Genomic DNA, 26648 nt, shown 5'->3' on the forward strand with positions numbered 1-26648 from the left:
GATTTGGAAGCTATTCGTATGGAAGACGACCCTGAAACACGATCTGAATTCAACCCATAGACAGCATTCATTTCAAAACACAAGATGTATTGTGAGAAAGCAGTAAGCGATGTAGAAGCAATTTATTACCGTAAAATTACAACGGTGAACAGTCAGTGTGCTTTTATAACATAACCACTGGCTACGTTACTATATTTGGCAATTGTGTCTGCAATTATTAGGTAACCACAAAGCATGAATAAAAAGTGGCATGTACATTAGAATGAACCTGCTGTGTTTTCTGCAGAAAATCCCATTGAATCTGTCTAATTTTGATACAATTGAGCCTCGTATGGATTAACGAGGTTCAAAGAGTCAAGAAGAAACCATGTGCAAGTGCATAGTTAATGCTATAACGCCTCGTAACCTAATCCTGCATTTCGTTGTCAGACACAAGCGGCTCCTCTGAACTAAAGCAGCTGATAACAAGCATTTTCAAATCTACTCCCATCCTCAACTCATTCTTGTGAATCGAAAACCTCTTCGAACCATGCTGTTCACGATGATGCAAGTGCTTAGATCACAAGTTAAAACGTTGTCCCCACAACATGGTCAAAAGAATGTTTGATTTGAGGTTGTCTTTGTGAAGTGACATCCACTTCCCTCATAATATCAAAGCGGGCGTTTCCTTGAGATTGGTATGAGAGCAGATTCGTATAGTAGCCCACCCTTCCCGGTGACCCGCCTGGACCAACCTGAGATAAAACAATGATTTGCATGTTAGTAAAGATGAATTGAAGAAAAGAGCAGCACTCGAATATTCGAGAATGAGATGCCTTCAGTAAGTCGAAGCCACAGAATACTGCACAAAATAAATTACTTACATCTGAAACACCTTGATTTGATGGTGATAAGTTAGAACCAGTGAGGTTGGAAGGCCCTAAATGATTATGCGATGATGGAAGCTGTTGCCCCTGTTGTTGCTGCTGCATCCACTTTGAACAGGGCTCAAGTTGTGTAACTTCTTCGCTATCTGCGCACCAAGCCTGTGTAAGCATCGATTGGGCGCTAACTTTGAGCTACATCGAACAAAGCAAACTTCAGAAAGAATAGGAAAAGCAAACTCTGCAAACCGATACGGCAAGACCATACATACTAGCAATAATAGGAGCCAATTTGATCAGACGAAGATGCAAAGGGAACCATGTCTGAACAGACTCACCAATGCACGCCACTTCTTTACAGGTATCCTCAGACTCTGGCCACTTTTCATCTTCCGGATGTGGAGCATATGTTTGATCTGCATTACAATGCATACACAAGAATGTGACACAACAGATTGGACTATTCTCAGAGCTCTATAGGTAGATATGTGTGGATACACAGCAGGAAATTGCAGAATAGCCTTATCAAGAGCCTCTACATTGACGACAATCAAGTTAGGAATTTATGTTCTTGGCACTGAAGAGAGAAAATAGAAGATAGAAAACAGAAAACAACGAGAACTGTAAGAGAAATTCACACCTAATTGCCACTTCTTCGCAGCACCCTTGATCCCCCATTCCTCCCCGAGCGTAAGCAGGTGATGTTGGTTAATCGACTCTAATAAAGACGGAAGTTCGTCAACGTTAGACATCAGTGTTTTTGCTGTAAAACCCATCTCCTTGATTTTGAAAACTGTTTCAGGTCGCAATCCAAAACCATCGAAGAAAGTGTCGAGGTCTATGGAGGCCATGATGATGCCCTGTAAACAAAATCAAACAATCCAATGAGATAGACAGATAAATCACAATATCATCTCCATTAACATGTGCATTACTTGATCATCGAGCAAGACGCCAGGAAGAGGTCAAACAATACAAGGCTGTTCAGGCCTAAAAAGTAGTGTGACGGGGTTGCAATAAGAAATTGAAATGATGCTTAGAATCGAAGAGAACTATTACATCCTTCCAAGGAACACCTATAACTTTTGCGGAGGAATTTAGGCAATCAAAAACTCCTGCTCCTGAGAGTAAGGTTTCAGAAAACCCATTGACACCTTCCTGCCAACTCTGCGACAAATCTAAAGATGCCAACATTCACAGCTCCCTGCACGTACATAACATCGCAGAGATTAAACACCTCCTACACGTGAAGTCTTTCAATGTCTCATCCTACCAGTTCTAACAAATGTACAGACTAATATTCCTGGGTTAAAGTACCTAAGGGCAGGAGCTAACTACACATCGTCGTTAAAATCCCCAAGGATAAAGAAGCTCTTCATCTACTCATCAACCTAGTTGAACGAATGATATGGAGACAAGGGAATCTGCTAAGAGATAAGTACTGGAAATACACATTGAGAAGAATCAGCCGTTCCCAAAGCAACACCAGGTCAATCGCAATATCCTAGTTGGCGATGACCTCTTTGTCCAGTCCACTCACTCTGTTGCTCACCAAACCCTCCCCTTCTAATGCACAACGTTTTCCTGAGGCTCTCTTCATACAAAAGTCAGAAGCATCGTCCTCTCCTATCCTCTCACTAGGTTCAGCAATTATCTTCCTAGCGCACTGAACAGAAGTACTACGTTCACTAAGGTGAATATAATAGGAATGAGTATGAGTCGACCTAATTTCTACATTCAGAGAGTAACTGTTCGGTTGTTTCGGTCCACTCCAGAGTATCCAACCAAGTACATGCTCTCTACTGCAGAAGCCCAATACAAAACAGTGTTTTCATACGTTGTGACCAGGGTTCAAAATGCTACATGGTGTAATTGTTCAGTCAGGACTTTCTTGTAAGACTTAAAAGTCCGTGATTTCGCACCCTTCGGCATTACCAAGGCACACTAGGAAGATGACCAACGCTGCTTCAGTGCTAATCCGATCACGTCGTGAACGGAAATAGTCGAAACTGCAGTCTGCGCATTGTAGGATACCAAACATATCATGCAGACAATGCCGTGTGATATACGTCCGGATTTCGAGAACTACAGGGGTCTCAACGTCTCAAATTTACTTTCAGAAACCAGGACTCACCAACAACGGTAAGATGCTTAGACCAACATATGGCGGCTCACGTTTAAAGAAAAGAGACCGACTCCATCAATTAGAACCTCCCCAGATCTACGCCACGCAACACGAGCATTGCAAGCAAATACCACCATCTCCATGCCAACACATACCATACGCGCGAGGAGCTCGTGTTGCAAGCTGATCCTCCCCCCCTTCCGCCCAGAACCCCCTTTCCCGTCAAAATGGTCCGCGCTGCCGGAGGAATGGTCCGACGGCGAGGAAGTCCCCCTAACCCCGCGCGTCTTCACCGGCTTCCGCTTCCTCTGCGTCTGCTCCCTCGCAATCTCAATCAGTCTCAGCTCCTCGCGCGCGTCGTCCGGCACCGTGGGGCACCCTGTCACGCCCGCCTGGCGCTTATTCCCAAGCAAATGCGCTCGGATCCGCATGGCATTCCCCTGAAACTCCTTGTCGCAGTGAATGCACCGCACCAATGTGGCCATGCCATGCTTTTCCGGCTCCTTGAGCACTATCACATGGTTCCACTCCACTCCCTTCACCTTTACCATCGCTCAATCCCTCCACATCCGTCGCTCCACCTCTCCTCCTACCTCCTCCCGGTTCTCTCCTCCCCTGCCAACCCTAATTCCTCCGTCTTCAACGATAATCCCACACAAGAAAACCTCCGCTCCTCTGCACCTTAACTCAAATTTCACCGAAACCCCACAATCCCACCCATGCACCAATTTACACTCCACTATCGTTGCATTCGTGTGCGCTCTATCCAGTCCAGTGCGCGAGCGGCGAGACCGCGCAATGACCCTTGCTTGATTGCAAAACCCCCGACTCTTCAGCTTGTGAGACTTCTTGACAATCACTGGTAGCGTCCGTCGCCCTATGATGCGAGGCAAGGCTTGTGCAAGGTTGCTCGAAGGTTACGGTATTTGCTGAACATCCACAAAAGTAGTAATACTTCTGCACTCACTCACTGTAACTGTGCCCCTGTTAATAATGTGTGCTCTTCACTCCAATCGGCGCCAGAGGTCTGCTTTGTCAATACTTCAACTTTATAAAAAGTAAAAGTCATATAGGAAGTGTGAACGAAAGTCGTTGGCCAACAATTGGATTGTGGTATGATGTGAGTACGAAATCTCGTCCATATATGGATGATTAGAATATTGCATCCATCGAGTTGATGAATAATTGCCATGGAATTTGAAAAAAAAAGTTATAGTTGTTGAATTACGTTCCCATTATTGGGAACATATATCGCACGCGTTCTCCGTAGACGAAAACCTGCATTTGGCTCTAGCCCTAATCTTCCGATGCGTCGGAGTTGCAGACAGAAGCGATGCCTCGGAGCGACCTTGGCAATCTGACGCAGCTGAAGTTATAGTTAGTTTTGTCTAGAGGGCCAGGGTCGCGAAGTGCTTGGTCAGGAATTAGCTGTCTGAGAAAGCCAAGAGAATTCTGGAGTGATTAGAAGGGGATTCGGTAGGGCAGCAGCGATGGCGGACGAGGGAGTTGAAGTGGCGAAGCCTGATTCCAAGGACTTGCAACAGCAGAGCAAAGCGCTCGACTCCTTGACTGACCATGTGGAGGACAGACAACTGGATTCGGCTCGGGTGCAGCAGGCGATGGCCTCAATTGCTGCGACTTCGGATGCTGATCGGAATGCGCAGCGGCTGCGGGAAAAGGAGCTAGCGGCTGTGAAAATTAACCCTGAGGATGTGGATATTATTGCCAACGAGCTAGAGATGGACAAGAAAGTCGCTGAGAGGACGTTGAGAGAACACAAGGGGGATGCTGTTGCCGCCATTCGCTCCTTCTTGAAATAGGGTTTCATGCTATTCGTAGGAAGCAACTGTTTGTGATTTTGTCGGTGAAGTGTGTGCTGGGATCGCTATCACTGCCTTTTTTTTCCCAAAGGAATAGAGGTAGTGATTTTCACGAAGACCGCTCAATACAAGTGCTTGCCACTTTTCCAATAGGAATCTCACTAGGTTTTTTCATATTCAGCATCAAGTTGTTGCTGAACTGCATACCTCAACTTTTGACGCCATATCTTTGCAATCAACATCAGCATGAATTCCTACCTTTTCTGTACCTTCTTTATGAATTGCACTCTCCGTTTCAACGTGTTGGGTTACGAAACATGTGTTGTGTGCAATCTTACGAATTAGTTTGGTTCTGTATCACACAGCCTTGGCAATCGGGCCTTTTAGGAAAGCTTCTTAACTGTTTTAATTTTGAGACACAGTCGCGATGTTCTTCATAACTAATCACTCGTCACAGATAGTTAATCTCAAGAATTGTCCTAATGAGTCATACCAGCACAACAGCGTTAGTGGTAGGTCTCCATGAATAATGTAGGTAGAATATCTCTTGATTACTGGGAAACTTTCCAGTGGAATGTGACTGCTTACATGTTCGTAATCTGGCTGCTTTGTAGGCACCCAACAAGTTCATGCAAAGAGGAGTTCACAATGTTTACAAGCTAGGGTAACAAACGGTGAAACCTGCTTGAGATTTTTTTGTTGTTATTCCAAAGGGTTTCTTTGCAACGTGGTTGATTATGAGATGGTGACTGGACGCGCTTAAACGTACTTAACAGTTGTAAACCTTCCGCTTAGCAACGATGTAGTTAACAAGAATGCCAATTCGCAGTGTGGAAGCTGAATGGTAAGGTGGCACCTAGATAAAATTAAGACGCGTGTACCCAGGTGCATTAAGACTGTCGCTGTTATCTGCTGCTGCCATTGGCGCTACGACGGTGCAAAGGGACCTAGTGAAAATGGTAATATCATGCAACATGTTAGTTTTGTAAACCAGGGCTTGCCATACACAAAATCAACGCTTGAACGTCAATACTTTTTATCTTCCACCACCGGAACGTGCACATTGCTTACCCATCATGGCCTACACCTAAAGCAAATTCCGAAGCTACTGATTTGGCGGCGCGCTGTGAATTTCATCAGGATACGATTATGCGTTGTGAAAAAGCTTTCCAAACTCATGTACCTTTTGCTCTTCCAGCAGACAGTTGAAGATTGAAATGAGAGACCTCTGCTACGTATGGATAGCCTCTGCTAGCACAGCAGTACGCACCGTGTTTGATCCCCTGTTTGGAGCACAAAAACTTTCCAATTTCTTCCTCGAATCACAATATAAGTAGTGAGGTTTCAGTTTACATTAGCTGGAGCGGGGATTGTGTGGTTCTGTACATGATTGGAAGTCAACTTGATGTTGGAGCTCCTCAGCGTTCGTTTCGAAGATGTCATTTAGCACACATACCATTTTGAGGGCCCAACATGCTCCTAGCATTGTCAAACTATATTAAAATAGACTTTGCATCAAGGTAAACTCTCTCATATAACCAACAAATCTTACGGAGCACTACATTCGGTAAAAATGCAGTTTGGACCCATCATAATCTTATAAACATAAATTCCTACACAACCGTCATACTAAGATCCGGGAGGGAAAACTTCCTCTGCACGCTGCTCCTTGAGAACTAAACATTCCATACAAAGACTGACTTATTTGTTCTACTAAGAAGCTAAAAGAATCTGGGATTCTACACTGGTCTATATGCTATCGTTACCCCTTCAAATGCCAAAGACCTCGTGCGTCGGAGTCAAACTTGGAAATGAGCTTATCAACATGGATACAGACGTCTTGAATGAAAGGCCGTGATGCAACGGATGGTGTCAGCATCCATTTAACGAACTGGTGGAGTGAATCTGGGTAAGATGGGTTAGGTCCTGGGGGCCATTTCAACACTCCGCTCATTGCAGCCAAATGCAAGCTTCCACCTTGCTCACCCAGCGCATACTCAAATGGTGAAATACCATACCTGCAAACCAAGGAATAGGGAACTTTTCATTTGATGAAACAGAAACTTCTAACTCCAACAATTCAAACTTGTCGCATCCTTGAGTAGTTAGTTTCTTATTTCTGGCGCACAAGCTACTACAAGAAAAAAAAACCCAGTCATCACAATTCCATTAAGAGGTAGCCATACTTACATTAGAGCATAGAGAGTGCACCCAAGAGCCCAAATATCTGTGCGCTCGTCTAAAATAGCATCGCTAGGAGCGTCCCAAAGCTCGGGTGCTCTATAAGGAGCTGTACAATGCTGTGATGCCCATTCCTGCATCACAATGCATGAACATAATCCAAGGGCCACAAGAAATCACGTTCTGAGGCTATCCATCCATGCTTAATTGATAGCTTTAAAGCTGCATAACTTCAAAGCATGAGAATATACACTCCTGCAACAGTGTCGTACCTGCAAGGCCAATGCTTCTTTCCGATTTCGCAATTCCCTTCGAGCTGGTCTAGCACTACCCATGTCCATGATCACTGCCACCGGAGGCGCATTTTTCGGAAGGCTTACCAACACATTTCCAGGTTTGATGTCATTGTGAGCATATGGTGGGCCATGAGTGTGCATGTGCTTTAATCCTGCACAGATCTGGGTCATTGAAGGTGTTAAATAGGACTAGTGTTGCAATATATAGATACATTTATTTATGTAATTAATTTCATTCGTAGGACTGTATTCAGAATCGTAGAGAACTAGGAAAATTGAAGATGTAAACAATTTCGCTACAAAGAACCGAACATAAACACAGAAGCGGTTTCAAAGAAACATGTATATATATATATATATATATATATGTCTAATAAATGGCGTTCTAAAATTTCAGTAGTAATAATACTCTCACTACACTACAACAAGCTTGAGCACATATTGCTAGAATAAAAAGCCAGAAATTGATGAATGGGCAAAACACATACTTGCCGGAATATGTGTAGGACAGTGATAGTCGGAAAGAATGTCTTCGCTTCCTGCATGCGGGTTAAGTGGTCAAGCAGTGTCCCATCTCGGTAAACTGGAAACAGCAGGTAACCCTCCTGATGCTCAGGCTGAGATTCAGTCTGCAAGGTCACAGTTACACCGCTTCAGAATCTATTCATGGCATGCACAGAATTAGGCACCTCAACAGGGAGAATCAATTGCAACTCTCAAAAGAAACTAAGTTTGGGTTTCGGAGCCATACCTTGGCAACCTTGATGATTGAATGTTCTAAAAGCCGGATTACGTTTGGATGGTTGAACAGGGATGAGACTTCAATCTCTTTCTCCACCAACTCCAGCTGCTCGTCGGACTGGATCAGTACCTTCTTCAACGCGTACATCCCATCCTCTGCCATAGCCAAAGCATAGATGATTAACAGGAGGCAGCACATATACAAGTAGACCATCTGAAAATATGATGACCTTCCCACCCTTGAAAAAGTAGGGAAAACGTCAGATTCATATTGTAATTAGTTACACCGATGAAGAGATTGGATATCAGGGTGAAACTCAAACTTGAAATGTTGTAAAATGTAATGATGAAACCTACAGTTCTTCATGTTGGCCCTCGGAATTTTAATCCTCAGAACCAATCTTAAACTTTCTGAGAGAGAGAAAAAAAACAAACAAACAGATAAAAAACAAAACAAAACAAAACAAAACAAAACCGTTCCCTGCGATTTGTGTTAATCCCTCTCCTGGCTTGATTGATTGTCCGTACCCTTCTATGAATACATTATCAAGGACCTAGCATCGCCTAGGAACTCTCTAGCGTCAACATATAATTACTCTCAAATAACCTCTGTTTGTCGTCATTCACTGCACGAAACTATGCAGCAGATTTTTCAAGCAACGAGAAGACGTTGCATTTGAACATACCAGAACCGGGGTTTGGATCGTCGGAGTCCTTCAATGGCTGTAGCCCAGCTGGTATCAGTTCTCTGACCAGGTAAACGAATGCAAATCCTCCCTCCCCGAGCTGCCGTTGAATCTTGAACCGTCTCTTGTTCACGAAAACCTCTGCACCACTACCGACAGCCCCATAGAGAGCATCCAGCCCTGACCATGTGCACCCCATTTCCTGTCCACCAACCGTCTCTCTATCCTCTCGTATAACTCGCGAGTTTCACCCTCACAAGATTTCAGCAATAACAACCTTCGTCTTCAATCGACCAGAAGTGGAAAGTTGGAGATCTGCGAGATGGTTTAAGCACACTGCGGAAACTCCAATGAAAGGCTTCAATTATCTACGCCATGGCGTATGACTCAGCTGAAGCGCTTGGAATCCACCACCATTGTCCAGAGATAGGGATGCAGATGATCAAGTCTTCCCAAACCCTGAATCCCAAAGACATAAAGATCAATTCCGAGCTCCAGATCTAAGACTCAAACCTCGCACTGGGTCACGGTTCACCTTGAAAAAAACGTGGAATCTAAGTGATGCTCATAAAATGCTTCCAAAATATTGTATATCTAGAAAAGAATTGCACGCGGGATCAACCCAGGAAACCACACACGATACCGGAATCGAGAATTAAAACGAAAAAGATAAAACTAAAAATAAAAATAATTCTTCACACTACACTTCTCTGCGCAAAACGAGAATACCTTCTCAGTCAGCAACTGCTGGTTGCCTCACCAGGAACTAGTTCCAAACCCAAACAATGCTCCTTGCGAAACACGGCATTACAACCCGAAATGACTGTTATCGCAATTTAAGGCAGATGCAAGAAACGAATTTCTCACGATAGACACGATCTGAGGTCGGGCGTCGTGGGTTCCACTTCTCCGAAGTAAGCATGGTTGCCGACTCAAGGTCGTGTGCCGCACCACAGCCAACCGATGGTCGTCAGAACATAGACTCTGCGTCCGCGTGATAATTAGATCATACAGCTCAGAGCTATTAGTGGCAAAGCATAAACAGGGGTCTTACTTTAACGCTTTGACCAAATCCGTGCGTTATGCTGTAATGTTTGAGTGGATGCTACATAGACAGTGTTGGGCAAATCCGAGGGTTCAGCAAGCAAAAGATGAGGTTCAACATTCAAGTCCAGAAAATAGTTGATGTGTGATATTTCTGGTATGAAACTGTTACAAGAGTGAAAACTAATAATGCACGCATACATTCCAGCTGAATTGGATAGAACTTTAGTCTTAACTTAGTTCGATCGAATTAGAGATTCTGGATCGAACCAAAGTCTAAACTTCTCTGCCAGAACTTGGTAATCTATAGAAGGTTGAGATGCTGACTTGTTCTCCTCAAAGGATCCCCAGTTGCTAATCTTACGAAACTGGATTTCAAACCTCACAGATTAAAACACTGAAGAATGCTCAATGTGTATGTGTATGATGTGAGACTAACACCTAGCTTCAAATGAAAGGAAGCGTTTGCATATATACAATATTTTCCTAGTCCTGTGTGTGTGTGCTCTGCAATCAAAGCATGAGTGACAGCAGTAATTAGGCCATGGGTGCATTGCATTGTCGAAATGTGAAATTCAAACGACCGGGTGCCATGTGCAAGCCTGGCGGCCTTGTGCCAGGTTGAACACAGCGTGTTCCATGATACACCAGCCTCGATTCTCCGCCAAAAACCAACACATCTCCACTCGCTAAGATAATCTTCTTCTCACTGCAGAGATTAATATAAGAATGAAAGCAAGTAAGTAATTATCGTTTGGACGCAAAAGGAAGAACCTCCGACTGCCACCAATACAAGCAACACACGAAACCACGCCAAAGACACATACATGACCGATCGTGACTTAGCGGGCGAGCCAATGAAAAGTCTGTTTGAATACCAATATAAAAATCAGCAACAGTTCACAATCGAGGCTGGTATAGACGATTACAGAAGAGATGAAGTATTTGGAGAGGTCCATGAGAATTACCTGTTATGAGCTGTATCACCATCCTTGCAACATTGTGCAGCATATTCATCAACGATAATCTGAACTCCAGATTTACGTCGACTTTGAGGCGGGAACCGCCTGTAGAAAAATGTCATGCTGTCTCCCACACTGACACTGACCTGCACGCAAACCATACGACTGACGTGTTACGTAAAGGTTGTTTCGTCCTGTCTTTAAGAAACATACCAAAAAATCACAAAATTCTTCTATTATGTCAGGTCACGTTGTGGCAGTGCTGTTGGAACTGCTAAAGACATTTACAAGGTCTTGTAATCGACGATAAATACCGTGAGTTCAATTCTCCAACATCAAGCAATCAACTCGAAGGAAAGAATCACCAAGAACCTCCGAAAGAGACGGCAGACGTACCACAGGCATGTCACAGTAATCATCCAGATCTTGGTGACCCCCCAGTCCCACCACCCCAAGCTCTTCATCTTTGGCCTGGAAGTGCGTCCGCCATTACGAAGATCATTGGAAAGTTTGATAATGGTTCTCAACAGGAAAAATCTTGAATCATGAAAACGGTTGCCATTATTCAAAGTGTACATTAACAGCTTGGGAAAGACCTAAAATCTCGTGTCCACATGCAGGTTACTAGAGTGATCTGCTGACTAAATTTTCATACTGCCTGCCATGTCCCCACTACTAGACAATAACAACAGAAAGCACTAATGATCGAAATTAAAGGGGTAACAACTTACAGGATAGAAGTTCACAAGTGCTACATCAGGTTCAAAGTTTGAACCTTGAGCATAGACAGGGGTGTGTTTCTGTGCATCAAATGCAAGCTCTCTTCCAAGGTCGTACATCCAGACTGGAAACCGCAGACCCCGCTCTGGTGCAGCGTAGCGTCTTGTTTTTGAATCCCACGAACAGCCGAAGGCCATCTGAAAACCATCCACGCAATAATTATCCCTTTTCATTAACTTGCTCTCACACACTCCTAAAATTACCATACAGGAGAAAACTATCCAGAACACAACCCGGCTACTATCTATAAACTTGGAACCATTTTCATGTAAGATCACAGAAATTCTACAAAATTTCTTCGGATCATCGCAAAATACCTGCCAAAGATGATACTTGCCCCCACTAGCTGTTGTAGGTCGCTTGAACAAGTGGGCAGCACTTTGACTTTCATTAACAAGTCTCTGTTGAATGTCCAAAGAGAGCCAACTCCGCAGTAGGACCATTCTGTTGTGCAGTGCATTTAGAGAAAGTATCAGAAAGTTCTCGACCTTTATCGATTGGAATTTTAAAAAAAAAATAAATAACTTGGGTTTAGGGTTTTAGGGTACCTGACTTACCCAGGTTGCAGTATAGTGACCGTGGACTTCCGCTCCATTGCAGATGTCATCGGAAACTTGCACAGCATAGATAGCTTAGCTTGACTTTGCCGTTGGACCTAAACATAAATAAACCAGTCATACTTCATCAGAGAATGACAATTGCAATAATCGGCACAAGAATGTTGTAGGAGAAATTCACTCCCGTTGTTCACCTGGAATATCTGCAAAACCAAGCTCCGCTCCCCAGAGATATCTTCTCCAGGGTAGGTAACTCCATTCTGCGTTTCCCTCTCTATTCCTTTGTCTGAGTCAGCCATTCGGTGAGAATTGAAATGGTCCCTTTGCCACAATTCTGGAGCAAGGAATTCGGCAGCTTTTGGATTCTGAATAAAACCGGATTCTGAACTCAGGCGATTCGTCTGATGACAGCCTTCTGTGTTCTGGTAAGAGTAAAATGCTCCATCCTGTAATATCTTAGCGTCTCTCTCTCTTACAGTTTCATCTGCAGAATTACCCAACACACAAAGCTCACTATTTTCTCCGGATGATCCATTTGAGATCAATGTTGTTGTAGAGTTTAGGAATGCAAGTGGAGAATTGGTGCAATCCTGTTCGGCTGGGAAACTTTCGACCCTCTCCCTCGAAACAGAATCCTCGTCAACCATATTCGAGCATATCCGACCGGAATCGTTACTGATCAGATGCAATTTCTGCGGATTGAGTAAAGAGGAAGACGGAAGGCTAGAGGAAGGGGACGACGGAAAATTATGGCCAGTTGCAGGACTATCCAGACAAAGGTTGACATGCTCATGTATGAAATAAGTAGGGAACGATACGTGGCAAACAGGGCACGGACAAAACCGGCTTCGGTCTTGGTTCTTCTGCTTTTTCTTCGCGGGTAGTAGAACGGATTGCCTCGAATGAGAAATAGATGATTGCTTCGGCGGCATTTCATGTAGCCTTGAAAACACATGCAGTGCACTATTCTTCGAATCTCAGTAACAAAAAATGCAAGCAGGTGTTGCCGAATCGATTCCCACAGCAGCGTGTACAATAGACCACACCAACGATTACAATCACTTCAGAGATCGCCGACAGGGAAACACGGCCTTCCAATTCAAAAGAGGACAACACAGTAACCCTAACGCGACGAGAATGCTCATCACTCACTCCTCCAACAGCACTGCGAAGAACTTCAGAAAGTCGAAGTCAGCAAGCAAAATTACTACAAATCGTCGTTACCATAATCTAATCGCAAGAGCAAAACAAGACGACTCAAAGCAAGAACGAAATCTACCTTTCACAGCAAAGATGTTTTTGCTTTAGTTACATTCATCCAAACTGAGCCTTACGGTGCAATGGCCCTTCACTTCGAAGTGCGGGGAATAGCCGAACCGCGACATCAGAATTGAGAACAGCCATTCCGCTGCTGTAGCCAGTGACGAATCTAAGCCCATCTGTAAGATACTAGTGTAAACCGGTGTCGTTGGCCACCATAAAACATTTTAAACTATTGTAAACTAAGTGTTGTAAATTAACCTTTTGTTTGAAGCTGACATAAAACTCCATGTTGTTCCACGTTGTGCTGATTCCGAGCTCCACAACTAGTGATCTCGCAGCACTACTCTCGGCAATCTGCAGCAACAGAAAAACAATGAAAAACAATGAGATATGCTGCCAATCAAAGATGGTGTTTCTGCCCTCTGGGTTATCCCTGAGCTGTTTTATAAAAGGAACCATCTGAACTCGTATGGTTGTCACGGAATCTAGAGAATCTGACTAGTCGCATAACACATGTGATTATATTACCTGTGTTCAACATGTGTAATCTCGAGAACCTGTAATTTCCATTGTGTGTGTTATGCATCTACCTTGATGAGACTTAGAGAGAGTCTATCCATAGTCTAAATATTTTTTGATGGAAACTGTGAAATGTTCTGGAAATGGATAGTATTTTGCACCATTGGGATGTATCCTTGCAGTTGCTCTGAGTTTTTGACACCATTAAGTAATTGTAGTTAAAGAGAATTTTGCTTCAAGTTTCGAACATTAATTTCATGTCTACAAAAAAAGAAATGAACTCATTTTGAACATTGTATGACAGAAGCACTTCTGATCACCTCCAACAGAGGTGTTAAATATTAAAGAGAAACCAACATAGTGGCACAGATCACAGACCAGGCGTGTTGATAAATAATCCAACAATTATATTTACACCACCGAAGTGACTATATGTACGCCACCCATCCTCAAACTCTTCCGTTTCCTAACCAGGCGCTGCATCAATTCCATGTCCCGTAGCAAAATCTTTACGGGCTTCACTTCTCGTGTTTACACACCACTCTCGTGTTTACAAAACTAATTTTGTTTCCAGTGATTGTACAAATAATCTTACGATCACTGGAAACAAAATGATTGTATTGGCCTTAAAAGTGGCGTTGGCAATAGGAAATTTGCCTGCACCAAAATCACATTATCATATTAACTCACAAAATTTGAAGAGAAAGACGTCGTTGATGCAATTCAGAATTTGCAGCGATGGGGAGAAGAGCAGCTACCGTCGCGGTTAGCCATCCTTTGCATTGCAGTGGGAGCAACCATGATGGGCATAAAGATGTTGAACCCCAAGACATTGGTGCTCAAATTGACTTTGGTGATATCGATAAGAATGCGGGGACACAATTTGAATGGCACAACTAAAGTGAACCCTTCTAAAATTAGCAAAAGTTCTTTGTTGTGAATCTCTTACCACCGAGGTTGCCACCGTCTCACCGTGGTTGCCACCCTAGTAGTAGCTCCAAATCTTTTGTATGCAATGTCGTTTGTACTCATTCTTGACTTGTGGCATCAATGACACAGCATGTGATCGCCTTTCGGATCAAATTCAGCTACTTCCAGTTCAAAGAGTTCTCTTCCTGAATGTCTTCTAGAACTCGAACCCAAGTCTTACATGTAAGACACCTCCCGATTGTTTGTAAGCAATGTGTCTTGACTATGTGGATCATAGTTGAAGACTCGAAACTTCCGCATCTACGGCATATCCCTTTCTTTCTTGGATACATGCCTGGTGATAGTGTTTTCTAGGAACCCAGATACGATGAGTGAGACAATTATCGGTGAAAAGAAGAAACCGTTCACGATGTCGTTAAACTGGTAAACAGCATGGAATGGTAAGGTGAGTACCAAATAAGACAAGATAAGTATCTCAAAAACAAAAATTCACAGATCGACCTAGTGAAAACATCAAACTTTCCGCTGAGGACCTCACCGCAGTCTGGAACATGACCAAAGTACTGATTGCCCTGTAATCGCCACTTTCTTGCAGCAATAACAGAGCACAAATGGTGCAGAACATAAATTACAATAAAGATACAGTAATTTTGTTGATCGAATTGCAATGGCATTGCTCATTAGAGGCCTAGGCTCTTGGAAGGATTAATTCACAGAGCACGGATTTTTATGGCAATGGGAGCCTCACATGAACAACCTTTGATGACTGAAGGAGGAGGGGGTTGCTTATAGCGAAAAGTCCGATTTCTTTCCTCGTGTGAACTCCCTCTCCCTACGTCATCCTGAGTAAATAACAACTGGTAAATTTTAAATGGACAATGAATAAGAACAGCAGGAAAAATAACATTAACAATCATGACATGAATGAATCCGTGAACAAAGAACAACAATGAGAGACTGAAGTTAATTGTGCGGAGTGGAAATTATCAGGAAACACAATTGTATGAATTATTGCTCTTACCCGAAACACAAAACTTGTACACGGTGTGAATCCACTCCGCTTAGCTTCATTCACCGCAACTCAATCACTAAAACAGAGACTTGGTAACATGAAATAACCTCTACCTACCCAACTAATTCTTCATATAAGTATCACTCTCTTCTGATTGAGATACCACTCTCTTCTGCATGCATCATAGTCGAAATTTCCAATATGCAACAGATCAAAAGTACAAATCAAGTATCTCTTACGCTTGAGCTTGAAATAAATCAGAAAATTATGAGCTTCATCGCTATTTTATCCTGCTTAACCCCTATCTGCCGCTCCAATGCTATCACCAGCAATCCAGGACTACGTAGTCTTTTGATTCAATCAATCGTAGAAGGCCCTATGAACTCCACACAACGTTAACTTTTTTGATGAAAACAATGAGGGGTGCATGTAGCCGATGAGAACCATATTTTGTCTTACCTGTTTATCTCCCTGAGCGATAGATATTGATAAAAGCTACTAGAGTTTCTTTTGTGCTGCTCAGATTGAGTGGAACAATGTGTTGATGGGATATGTGAATAGCTTAGAATGGATCTAGGGCTAGACGAAATCTTGTTACAAGTATAGCATGTTCTTATACCATTTGGATTTGGTCCTTTCTGTTGGTTTATATAGATTCCAGAGTAAAAAAAATACAACACAATGGAATGGAGTATTTTATACTAGTTCTGTTTAGCTCATCCAAGCATCAATTAGACTAAGGTTAAATATTTCGATCTAAACCAAATACCACAACAGTATTCTGAAAAGCACTCTACTTCTTGACAAGTTTTATTCAAGCTCCAATTATTAGAACATGAGAAGCAATGTCTATTTAACATGGTCCATATTACATCGTTCCCAAACCAACCTTTGTTTAATTTAAATAGTAATAATAGTTATTTTTTATATGTTTGGTTATTTCTTCTTGAATTTTTATTTTCTATTCTTAATTGTTGTGGATTGTAAAAGAATTATATTTTCACTACTCAATAAAAAATTTATAATCATGTAAAAAATGTGATATATGAATAAGTTCTTTTTAAAGTATATTTTATGTAGTAGTGTTTTCTAACCTATTTACTTAATTAATTAAATAAATGATGGTAAGATGTTTTGAAGACCCAAGATGTGGTTGTTACATTTTGGATGAATAACACGTTTTTTTGTATTTCATGTCCATTAAGAAAAAATCGTATTTGTGTTTCTATGTAAACTGAGGAAAGACCAAATTTTTGAGGTTTTTCAAAGGATAGAAATTGCACAAAACTAGATATAAGAGGGAAACAAAATTTATTATTGTTAGAAGGATCCACTACTCAAATTCTAAATATGAGTTTGTAAAATTAGATAGGTAGGTAGAAGTCTATATTAAAAGTTGTAATTTATTTGTGATCTGTAGTAGAAATTAGTGAATGAATGATTTGGACATAAAACAACGAACATCATAATTACTGAATATAAATTGAATTTTAGAATTTTTATAGTAGATAGGAAGATAAGATATGCAGAAAATTTGACAATCCGAATTGGAAAAATTAAAATTAAAAGAGTATATAACATAATCTATATGCTTGTGGGTACTAATATTTTTTATTTAGTTTTATTTATTTATTTTAATAATATAATATTAAATGATTTTTTTAGGCACATAATTTGCACATTCATTAAGTCTTTGGATAGGCCCAAGATTGCTCTTTTAAAGCACTATAAATGTGGCATATTGAATAAAATATAGCCTAATAGAGATAAAAGTTCTCAAAGGTTTGTAAAATTTTGAAATAAATAAGTAAATTATGTTTGTGTGTATGTATATCTATCTATCTATATATATATATATATATATATATACATTATTGCAAGGCATTGCTACTTTTCATATGTATTTTATGCATTAAAAGTTCAAAAACAAATTACAAAAAAATTCTGTTTGTGCACACTATAATTTTCATGCATATTGATGGTTTATATGTTAATACTAAAATTTAGAGTACTAAGAAACACGTGTTTAAATTTTTACATTTTTATTTTGTTTTGATGACAAACAAAAATTGAAAGTGAAATATTAGCCTGTTTCACATGAACAATGTATGAGTATACATGCTTTATACAAAAAAAAAATACTTCACACATATATTATGGTAAATGGACATACATCAAATTATTAGTGATTTTTTAGTATTTTTTATGATTTAAAAGTAAAACCTCAACAGACTTCATGATTGGTCAAAATCTCTGGAGGAATCTTACAACATATACAATATATGTTTCAAGATTTAAGTTATGTACATATATACTCACTGATACATGCATTCATACATTAACTTAAAACTATCTTCGAATCAGTTTAAGAAAAAGTTTTATGATATCAAATATTAGACATTCATAACACTATCAATACATCTATATTTGCATTGTTTGATTTAAAATATTTTTTAAATTTGAAAATTTTCAACTTCAATTACTAACATTTGAACAATGAAATAAATAGCCTAAAAATAAAATAAATACATAAACCAAAAAAAAAAACAAATGCCCAAACCAACATCTTATATAAAATTAAACATAGAATAATATAATGATTGTTAATAGAAGTTGTTTTTAAATAATCTTTTCTTTGTTTGATATTTTACAAATCATTGTAAAAAATAGATAGTAAAAGAATGCAAGAAATTATCAAAGAATTTAAAGTGATAAGTATCATAACCTTTTAATAAGTATGCACAATTTTATTTATTTATTTATTTATTTATTTATAATTTTCTTTATCACTGCAATAAATGATTAAAAGTGCTTCAAGATACATATGGATGTTTGTACTTGATTATTTTTTTAGGATTTTGTTGGTGCATCTTGGCACTCATTTTTTTCTATTGCCATTTTGTTATGCAACTTGCTATCCATCAAATATCATCAAAGTTTTTATTGAAGTTTTTATAAGTTGTCTTAAACTTATGTTGTATATTAAATTATATTTTATAGATATTAAAATACACATCTATAAAGAATGTGCATTTTATTCATTGTGGTATGCATTAGCAATATTTCATAAAATATACTATGATGTGCAATACAAATTTAGGGTAGCTTGTGGTAGCATTAATTAAAAATTGTAATGACATGAGATAGATGAGAAGTTGTGGTGGCATTAACAACATCCTTTATTTATGGATCTATTTATTATTGCTAAATATATAAATCTATATATTAAGATTATTCAAGGAGACTAGTGGTGGCGTGCTTTCATTGCATGCATCCCTCTTGCTTTTTATCAAAAAACTTAATGCTGTCTAGAGTCCACATGACATTTTATGGTTGATTCTAGGAAATTCATAGAATTCACAAGGTATTTTAAACTTCCTGATATATATAATTTCATCCAGCAAACCAATGTAATAATAGGTTGTCTTACTTGTCTTATTGTTTCAATCGCATTTGATGGTTTCTATTTTACTATTTTGATTACATTTGATAGTTTTAATTGTATATGATGGTTTTGATTGCATATGATGGTTTATATTCTTGCAAACTTTTACGATTCCATCAATTGTGCTCAATTTTTCTTTCTAGTCACTTTCATAAGTGTAACTTTTAGTTTACTATTTTGTGACAAGCTAACTCTATTTGATCGTATTTGATGTTTTCAATTGCACCAATTGTCAAGGACATGAATTTCAAAGAACTAAAATGTCAATACACTCTTTTATGACTTGAAAAGACTAAAAAATCACTCAAAGATGATATAATATTAAACTAGAATGGCTATTGCCAAAGTCAAGAAGACTAAAATGTCTTGAAATGAGACTAAAGACTAGAAAGATATTGACATGAGTGAAGAAGGCTTCACTCTTACCTCTATATATATTCTTAACTAGGAGCTATATAGTAATGTCCTAAAGAATCTCCAAAATGTGTTGACTTTGCAAAATATGTATTTTAACTTATAAGGCAAGTTTTCTACATGTGTGCCACATAGTTAGCTTGTTTTGCAAGCCACCAACATGTGGTTAATTTATTGACTAAGTTTCTAATCTACCAATCAACCACAAATACATATAAACTCAAAGTAGTATCTATGAAGTTTCTAGGAAGCTTTTTTAAAAGATACTATAAAATAAATCTATTTTTACTTACTTCTATTTAATCATATAGGTTAATATTAAAATAAATATGTATATTTGTGACATTACTTCGTCTTCTAAGCATAAATTCTACAAAGAGCAATCATCATATATTGAGAAAATCTAAAATATAGCACATTATATTTGCCACATATTCTAATCTTTATTCTATTTGAAGTTGGTTGATAAGTCCTCTCAACCATCAATAGTGTTCCATACCAGGATAATAAGACCACCTTATAATTTGATTTTTGTTGAAGCCTTCATAACTTCCTTCATATAAAACATTTGGAACACCATTAGGAGTTAATCCTACCTCTTATAAAATCACCAAACATTGAAAGTCTCTTGTGATCTAAAATAAACATCTACTAATTGGAGGTTTATTTTTTGTTTACAACAAGTGAATTAAATCTTAAAACCTTAGAAATTTAGCCCTTATTTAAATCTTAATCAAATTACTTGTAACATCCTTAAATCAACCAAATAATCAAGCAAAAAACTTTACTACAACTAATACTTGTGATAGCAATTCATTATAAGCTATGTAATAAAAAATAAATAAATAAATAAAATAAATAAATAAATAATATATTTAATTTATCTTTAAAAATTCTTTATTTTTTAATTAATAATAATAATAAAATTTTATTATTTATTTACTTATTTTTATTTTAATTAAAAATTCATCTTTAACAAGTTTTCATTTAAGTATAGAATTTCATCCAAATATATTTTCATCCAAGTTAATTTTTCTGATTCAACTTTGATTGTTCATCTAACTAACTTAATTCAACTCTAATTCTATTCATCTGAATCTACCTAATTAGCAAGTGTGACACATACGCTTCAAATCTCATCCTGTTGAGAGGTTCTGTGTAGCTTGTTGTGATTTGAACTTGGGTACAGCTCTACTACCGAGGTGACTCGACCTTGCGCATTTGCAATTGATGAGGTCAGCACAATCCAAAACTCCCTTACAATTTTTAGTCGTCTTCAAGTCCCTTAGTAAGCGACCGATCCTCACTTGGTGGTTGTGCAATCAATCTTTCAAAATGGCAATGCCAATGAGCTTAGAAAGTCTAGAGTAGAAGAGGCCATTGAGACAGTCTACTATATTTGGATCACTCTTCCCTCCAAAATGTGAAGAACCTCGAGAAAGTGTGCGCCAACTTAATCAAGGATGCTGAGGACAGGAGGCTCAAGGTGTAGGGACCAGCGCATATGTCTATCAAAGTACTCACAACCACCGTCTGCAGAACTCAAATGCCAATCTCACCAAGATCAGTACAAAAAAGAAAACTAAGAATTCAACAAATTCATCACATAATTGCTCTCCACACAACGTGCTAGAACGAAATTAAGAATTTAGTAACCTAATTGCCGCCGAGCTCAATCCACCGCAAAAATCACAATAAGAGAATCAAATCAATAAGTTTGACTGTTGCTGCACTAGATTGAAGGAACTTCAATCCGCAGAACAAAGAGGACACAAATTACTACTCTCTTGCTGCCACATAGCAGCACCAACTTGGAAGGGGCGGAATTTTTTTTTTCCAAACTCTAGATTCTATAGAGCGTTAAGCTCCAAGGGAAAGAGACAAAACAACAAAAAATTGGTTGACAATCTTGTCAATGTCAAGTAATATAACATCCACGCCGCCCACCGAGCAGAGAACACCAACAAGAAGATCACAATCATACGACACAATGCTTCTCAACAGCGTATAGAAGAAAAACAAACATAACAATCTGACCAGAGTTCTTCCACAGCAGCTCATCACTATACACAAGTAAAAAAATAGGAACAACAATGCATGCCGCTGGAGCCATTTAAAACTGTAACAGGAATCGCCAACTTCTATTAACAATAACTCAATTAACACAGAAAGAGCACCTCAACGCACATTGTTGCTGCTATTGCATTGCCTTAATTATCCAAGTTATTGACAGTAGCTCCACCAACAACTGCTGGAGGAAGATCAAGGAGAAACACACTAGAAGATGATGAATCGTGATTCTCCACATACCATGCAAGAAAACCCTCGACCCAATCTAATGCTGCACCGTAAAAAGAAATTGTTTCTTTTACAATACCAAAATCTAAGATCACCAAAAAATAAACTCCACCATCAATCAATCCACTATCGCCTCACAAGGAACTATTACTGCACCGTAACAATAACATCCAGATTTTTGCAAAAAATGTAAATAAATAAATAAATAAAATATGCCTATTTGCTGAGAAGACAAAAAGGCTCAGCCATTCAAGAGTAGCATCTTGCCTTCTTGATCACCTTTTATGTTTATTTTTTTCTTTTTCTTTTTCTTTTTTTCATTTTTCTTTCTTCTTTCTTCTTCTTTTTACTTCTTTTGATCTTCTTTTCTTCTTTTTTTCCTTCTTCTTTCTACTCTTTTGATCCTTTTACTTATTTATTTATATATATATATATATATATATATTAATATATATAGATATTTTATAACATCTATATATATTTTAAAAACTATTAATAAAATAGATATTTTATTTTATTTTATTTTATTTTTTTGACCATAAGGGTTACTTTTATTGTCCATTATTTAATGTTAATTACAAAAATCTTATTCTTCATAGAAATTTATTTTAATAAATTCTACTCTATGTTACATATTCAGTATGAATAATCTTTTTTCTATTTTTTTCTAAAAATTCTAATATTAAATCATAAAATTTATGATTTTAAGTACAATAAATATATTTTTTATACTAAATATTGAAGTGAGTCAATTCAATGATTTACATCTCTTTTAAGGTTGTGATATCAGCCACGTTGTATCTTGCCATCTATTTGAAAAAAGACTTGTTATTCTTAAAGATCTTTATCTCAATTATGTAGTTTTGAAGGTTATAAAAATTGCAATGTCTTATTTAATAAGTCAAAAAGTGATAGCTCTTAAGTTAAATCTGTTGGTTTTTAGTTTTCTATTTCTTTAGCATTACAAATACACAAAAGTTATAAACAAGAATAGAAGGTAGAATTCTTTCTTTCTCGGGGCTTGTTTCTTTTATGACAAAGTTATATTATTATTTATCTTAGTGTTGATAGATGTTATCAATGAAAAGATTCAATCTTTGTTATTGTATTTATAAGATTCTTTGCTGACTCCTATGTACATTCACTAATATCATATTTGTACCAATGAATAAGTTGTTCTAATCTATTTTGGCACCATCTAGAATCTAATGCTTCTTGCACCTCAAAATCTTCATTATTATCCATTTTTATAGAATAAGATGGCATTTGTCTTCTTTTCGAGATATTCATTATCTCATATGGCTTAAAAAGAAACACATAGAATACAAAATGGATCTTCATAGACTCTAGTAGATATAATTCATAAGAAACATGATTGACCTATTCACAAATATAAAAAGGTTCAAACTTACAATAGTTCAATTTATTATAAGGACAAGTAGTCTTATTATTGCAAAAAAGTAGCTATACCTTGTTACTTATAATGAATTGTAGTTGTTCCTAGAATAGACATCTTCATTGATCTTTTGTTGTTCTTAAGCTTTCTTTAACAATGCCTTCATTGTTGCATGTAGCTTTAACAAAAAAAAATCCAAATCTTTTGTTGTAGGATTATCAACTTTTGAAAAGTCAAAAATATAAAATTATAGATAATAATTATAATTTACAAAGAAAGATGTGTATTGAATAGAAAAATGTATCAAATTATTATATACAAATTCTACTAATGGCAAAAGAGTTGTTCAATCTACTTGATGATAATTGATGGTACATCTCAAATATTGCTCCAAAATTTGATTTACTTATATTGTTTGCCTTTTAATTTGAGGATAAAAAGCCAAATAAAGTTTTATATCCACTTTTTGAATCTTAAAAAGGGTTTTTGAAAATCTTGATATAAATTGAGTCCTTCTATTTGATATAATAACTTTGGGCAAACCATGATAGTAATAGATGTTATTAAAAAAATCTTAGCCATTCCTTCAACTATGATATATTTTGTACATGGTACAAAATGTGCCATTGTGTTAAAGCAATCTATTATTATAAATATAGAATCATATGAAACTGAGACTAGAAGATCTATAATAAAATCTATAGAAATAAAAGATCATATTTTTTTATAATAGATAATAGATGGAGAAGTCTATAACGTTGATGATGAGGAGCTTTTGATCTTGAATAAATATCATACAATTTTACAATATTTGGCTACCTTCTACATTTAAGACCTCCCAAAATCTCTTGATATTAGTTCCAAAGCCTTATTATATCCAAAATGTTTGGCTATTGAAAAGTTATGACGAGCTTGAAGAACATGTAATTGTGTTTTATCTTTTAGAATATATAATTATTCTTTAAAATATAATAAATTATTCTTGAATTTGAACTTGAAAGTATTATGAAACTTAGAATAATTATTCTTGAGATCATGAATAAGAAGATTATAGGATATATTTGATTGAATTTACTTCATAAAGAATGAATCAATAGTCAATGTTGATTTTATTGCTTGAAGATAAAAATATTGTGGCTTCAAGAGAATTACTACAATCCCTTCTTTTGGTACAACATAAGAATATCTAAAAAGGGCATATGAAAAACCTTATTATTTTTAGGATCAATATGTAATCTTGAAATCAAATCTTAATAAAGATATACTCCAATAAGCTTAGCGATAATTCAAAATATGTGCTGACATGAAGTACTTGAGGTTCTTTTCATCCGTATATATGATGACCATACTAGAAGCGCCTTCTAGATAATGATGCCATTCTTAAAATAAATCCATGATTACAAGAAGCTCTTTGTTATAAATCTCATAGTTAATCTTGGCTATTGAAAATTTCTTTGAATGAATATTTATTGGGTGGAGCTTGTCACTTGCTTCTATTTGTGAAAAAATAATACTTATAGCAAAGTCTGATGTATTTGTTTTTATAAAGAATGCCTTTAAAAAGTTGATGCAATATAAGATTGGTATAAAAATAAATATTGTCTTCAAAGCTTTAAAAGATACTTCAGCTTTTTTGTTCTACTAAAGTTTGTCTTTACATGTCAAGCATGTAAAAAGATTTACAACTTTAAAAAAGTTCATGATAAAGTTCTAGTAATAATTGATAAATCTCAAAAAAAATTACACATTTTTTTATTATTGTTAAAATCTTCTAATTTGTGATAGTTTGAATCTTCTTAGTATCTATTATAAGACCATCATTTGAAATGATGTATGCTAGGAAGTCAACTTGTGTAGTGTGAAATACATACTTTTCTATCTTGGTATATAATCCTATATCTCTTAGTTTTTATAATATGCAATAAACATGAACTTTATACTCTTCTATATATTTAGAGTATATCAAGATGTTGTTTAAATAACAAATGACAAAATCATTAAGAAATTCATAAAAGACATCATTTATTGAATGTTAAAAAGTAGCTGGCACATTCATGAGTCCAAAAGACATGATATTACATTCAAAACGCCCATATTTAGTTCAAAATGTAGTTTTTTATTTGTTTTGTTTTATTTTATTTTATTTTATTTTAATACATACTTAGATTGTATATTCTTTGTAGATATATTTTGTATAGATCTTTCCTTGATTTAATTCATCAAGAAGTCTTAAAAAATCAATGATAGAGAATACTTATTCTTGATAGTAATCTTATTGAGTCTTTGATAATCCACATTCATCCACAGAGATTCATCTTTTTTCTTTATAAATAAGATAGGAGTTCTAATTTGAGATTTGAAATAGTGTATAAAGTTCTTAGCCAAATTCTTATCAATGTATTTCTTAAATGCAACCAATTCATTCTATAATAGGCTACAGTTTGGTTCAAATAGTGATTGAGTTCTTTCTTGAATCTCAATAAAATAATCATAAAAATGATGCTCTGAAAGAATATTTGTATTCTTCTTTTTAAAGACATCTTAATAATCTTGATATTGGCTTAGAATGCCATTTGAATTCTTTTTTTCATCAACAATAACTGTGGCATATATAACAAAAATTGACCCTTCTTGTGCAGCATGCATGAAAGTTTTTGCATCTATTAATAATTATTAGGATATATTGATTTTATGGATTTCTATTTGCATAGAAAAATCTTGAACTAAACTATGAAAAAATTCAAGATTGCAAGAAATCCAATCTATGTGAGGATTATATCTTTCTAACCCCAATAATTTTAAAATAATTAGATTAAAAAGAAATCTTATCACATTAAATATTATTAAACAATTATGACTATTAGTTGCTACTTCTATAAAAAGTAGTTTTATATGTAATATCTTCAAAAGATAATGAATGATCATCTATTATTTCTATATACAGAAGTTTGATTTTTTTTAATTAAAGACATATCTTGTTTTTTGAAAAAGTCTTTTTTTATAAAACAAGATGAGGCTCATGAATCCAACAAGGCTAAGACTTTGTGATTTTTTGGTCTTAAACAAACTTCTATTATAAAACAAGTTGAGATATCAGTAGAAAGTACAAAATCTTTATTAGGAGTTGAGTAAGATTCTAGCCACATCATTCCTATTATAGCTAGAGAGATTTGATATTGCATTATTATTGGATAATATTGAGCAATATATTTGGATTCTTCACAATATAGGTACAAACCTTTTTAACAATGACAAGTCTTTTTTTGCTCAGTAAGAGATTTAAAACATATCATATTAATCTGTATTAACTCTAGCT

General features: G+C 36.9%; 4 protein-coding genes across 8 annotated transcripts; 1 reads left to right on the forward strand and 3 right to left on the reverse strand.

Annotated features, from left to right (window-relative positions):
* Nucleotides 1-257: 257 nt before the first annotated feature.
* LOC112292190 (uncharacterized) lies at nucleotides 258-3959 on the reverse strand. Its single transcript, XM_024540437.3, has 5 exons — nucleotides 3144-3959; nucleotides 1504-1723; nucleotides 1202-1279; nucleotides 864-1012; nucleotides 258-734 (listed from the first exon to the last, which is right to left on the reverse strand). The coding sequence occupies exons 1-5, from the start codon at nucleotides 3537-3539 to the stop codon at nucleotides 567-569; spliced, it is 1011 nt and encodes a 336-aa protein (XP_024396205.1). The 5' UTR covers nucleotides 3540-3959; the 3' UTR covers nucleotides 258-566.
* Nucleotides 3960-4278: 319 nt separating this feature from the next.
* LOC112292191 (uncharacterized) lies at nucleotides 4279-5067 on the forward strand. The gene has a single exon (XM_024540439.3). It carries the CDS (start codon nucleotides 4479-4481, stop codon nucleotides 4806-4808), a length of 330 nt encoding a protein of 109 aa, XP_024396207.1. The 5' UTR covers nucleotides 4279-4478; the 3' UTR covers nucleotides 4809-5067.
* Nucleotides 5068-6323: 1256 nt separating this feature from the next.
* On the reverse strand, nucleotides 6324-9511 carry LOC112292189 (uncharacterized). Its single transcript, XM_024540436.3, has 7 exons — nucleotides 9442-9511; nucleotides 8713-9171; nucleotides 8037-8182; nucleotides 7774-7914; nucleotides 7262-7447; nucleotides 6999-7123; nucleotides 6324-6826 (listed from the first exon to the last, which is right to left on the reverse strand). The coding sequence occupies exons 2-7, from the start codon at nucleotides 8909-8911 to the stop codon at nucleotides 6571-6573; spliced, it is 1053 nt and encodes a 350-aa protein (XP_024396204.1). The 5' UTR covers nucleotides 8912-9171; nucleotides 9442-9511; the 3' UTR covers nucleotides 6324-6570.
* Nucleotides 9512-9882: 371 nt separating this feature from the next.
* On the reverse strand, nucleotides 9883-16056 carry LOC112292187 (uncharacterized). Of its 5 annotated transcripts, XM_024540431.3 has the most exons (12): nucleotides 15789-16056; nucleotides 15516-15609; nucleotides 14787-15187; nucleotides 14216-14494; nucleotides 13577-13672; nucleotides 12250-13220; nucleotides 12056-12153; nucleotides 11816-11942; nucleotides 11450-11635; nucleotides 11115-11189; nucleotides 10725-10864; nucleotides 9883-10465 (listed from the first exon to the last, which is right to left on the reverse strand). In XM_024540431.3, exons 6-12 carry the CDS (start codon nucleotides 12985-12987, stop codon nucleotides 10294-10296), a joined length of 1536 nt encoding a protein of 511 aa, XP_024396199.1. In that variant the 5' UTR covers nucleotides 12988-13220; nucleotides 13577-13672; nucleotides 14216-14494; nucleotides 14787-15187; nucleotides 15516-15609; nucleotides 15789-16056; the 3' UTR covers nucleotides 9883-10293. The 5 variants fall into 5 exon arrangements, with proteins under 5 accessions (XP_024396199.1, XP_090112490.1, XP_090112489.1 ...); XM_090256364.1 differs by having other exon boundaries at nucleotides 13577-14494; nucleotides 14787-15117; XM_090256363.1 differs by having other exon boundaries at nucleotides 13577-14494.
* Between the last annotated feature and the right edge of the window lie 10592 nt (nucleotides 16057-26648).

Source organism: Physcomitrium patens, chromosome 15 (genome assembly GCF_059467195.1).
Source record: "Physcomitrium patens ecotype Gransden chromosome 15, ASM5946719v1, whole genome shotgun sequence".
NCBI classification, from domain to species: Eukaryota; Viridiplantae; Streptophyta; class Bryopsida; order Funariales; family Funariaceae; genus Physcomitrium; species Physcomitrium patens.

Bases quoted from the DNA above. Each gene is read 5' to 3' on its own strand.
- LOC112292190 (XM_024540437.3), bottom strand. From the start codon at position 3,539: ATGGTAAAGGTGAAGGGAGTGGAGTGGAACCATGTGATAGTGCTCAAG. The intron at 1,724-3,143 runs GTATGTGTTGGC...TTTTGTTTACAG, and splicing joins ACGAGCTCCTCGCGCGTATG to GGCATCATCATGGCCTCCAT. The intron at 1,280-1,503 runs GTGTGAATTTCT...ATTGTAATGCAG, and splicing joins TGCGAAGAAGTGGCAATTAG to ATCAAACATATGCTCCACAT.
- LOC112292191 (XM_024540439.3), top strand. From the start codon at position 4,479: ATGGCGGACGAGGGAGTTGAAGTGGCGAAGCCTGATTCCAAGGACTTG.
- LOC112292189 (XM_024540436.3), bottom strand. From the start codon at position 8,911: ATGGGGTGCACATGGTCAGGGCTGGATGCTCTCTATGGGGCTGTCGGT. The intron at 8,183-8,712 runs GTATGTTCAAAT...TGGCTATGGCAG, and splicing joins CGATCCAAACCCCGGTTCTG to AGGATGGGATGTACGCGTTG. The intron at 7,124-7,261 runs GTACGACACTGT...ATTGTGATGCAG, and splicing joins AAGAAGCATTGGCCTTGCAG to GAATGGGCATCACAGCATTG.
- LOC112292187 (XM_090256364.1), bottom strand. From the start codon at position 12,987: ATGCCGCCGAAGCAATCATCTATTTCTCATTCGAGGCAATCCGTTCTA. The intron at 11,943-12,055 runs GTAAGTCAGGTA...ACTGCACAACAG, and splicing joins GTCACTATACTGCAACCTGG to AATGGTCCTACTGCGGAGTT. The intron at 10,466-10,724 runs GTAATTCTCATG...TAATCTCTGCAG, and splicing joins GGTGATACAGCTCATAACAG to TGAGAAGAAGATTATCTTAG.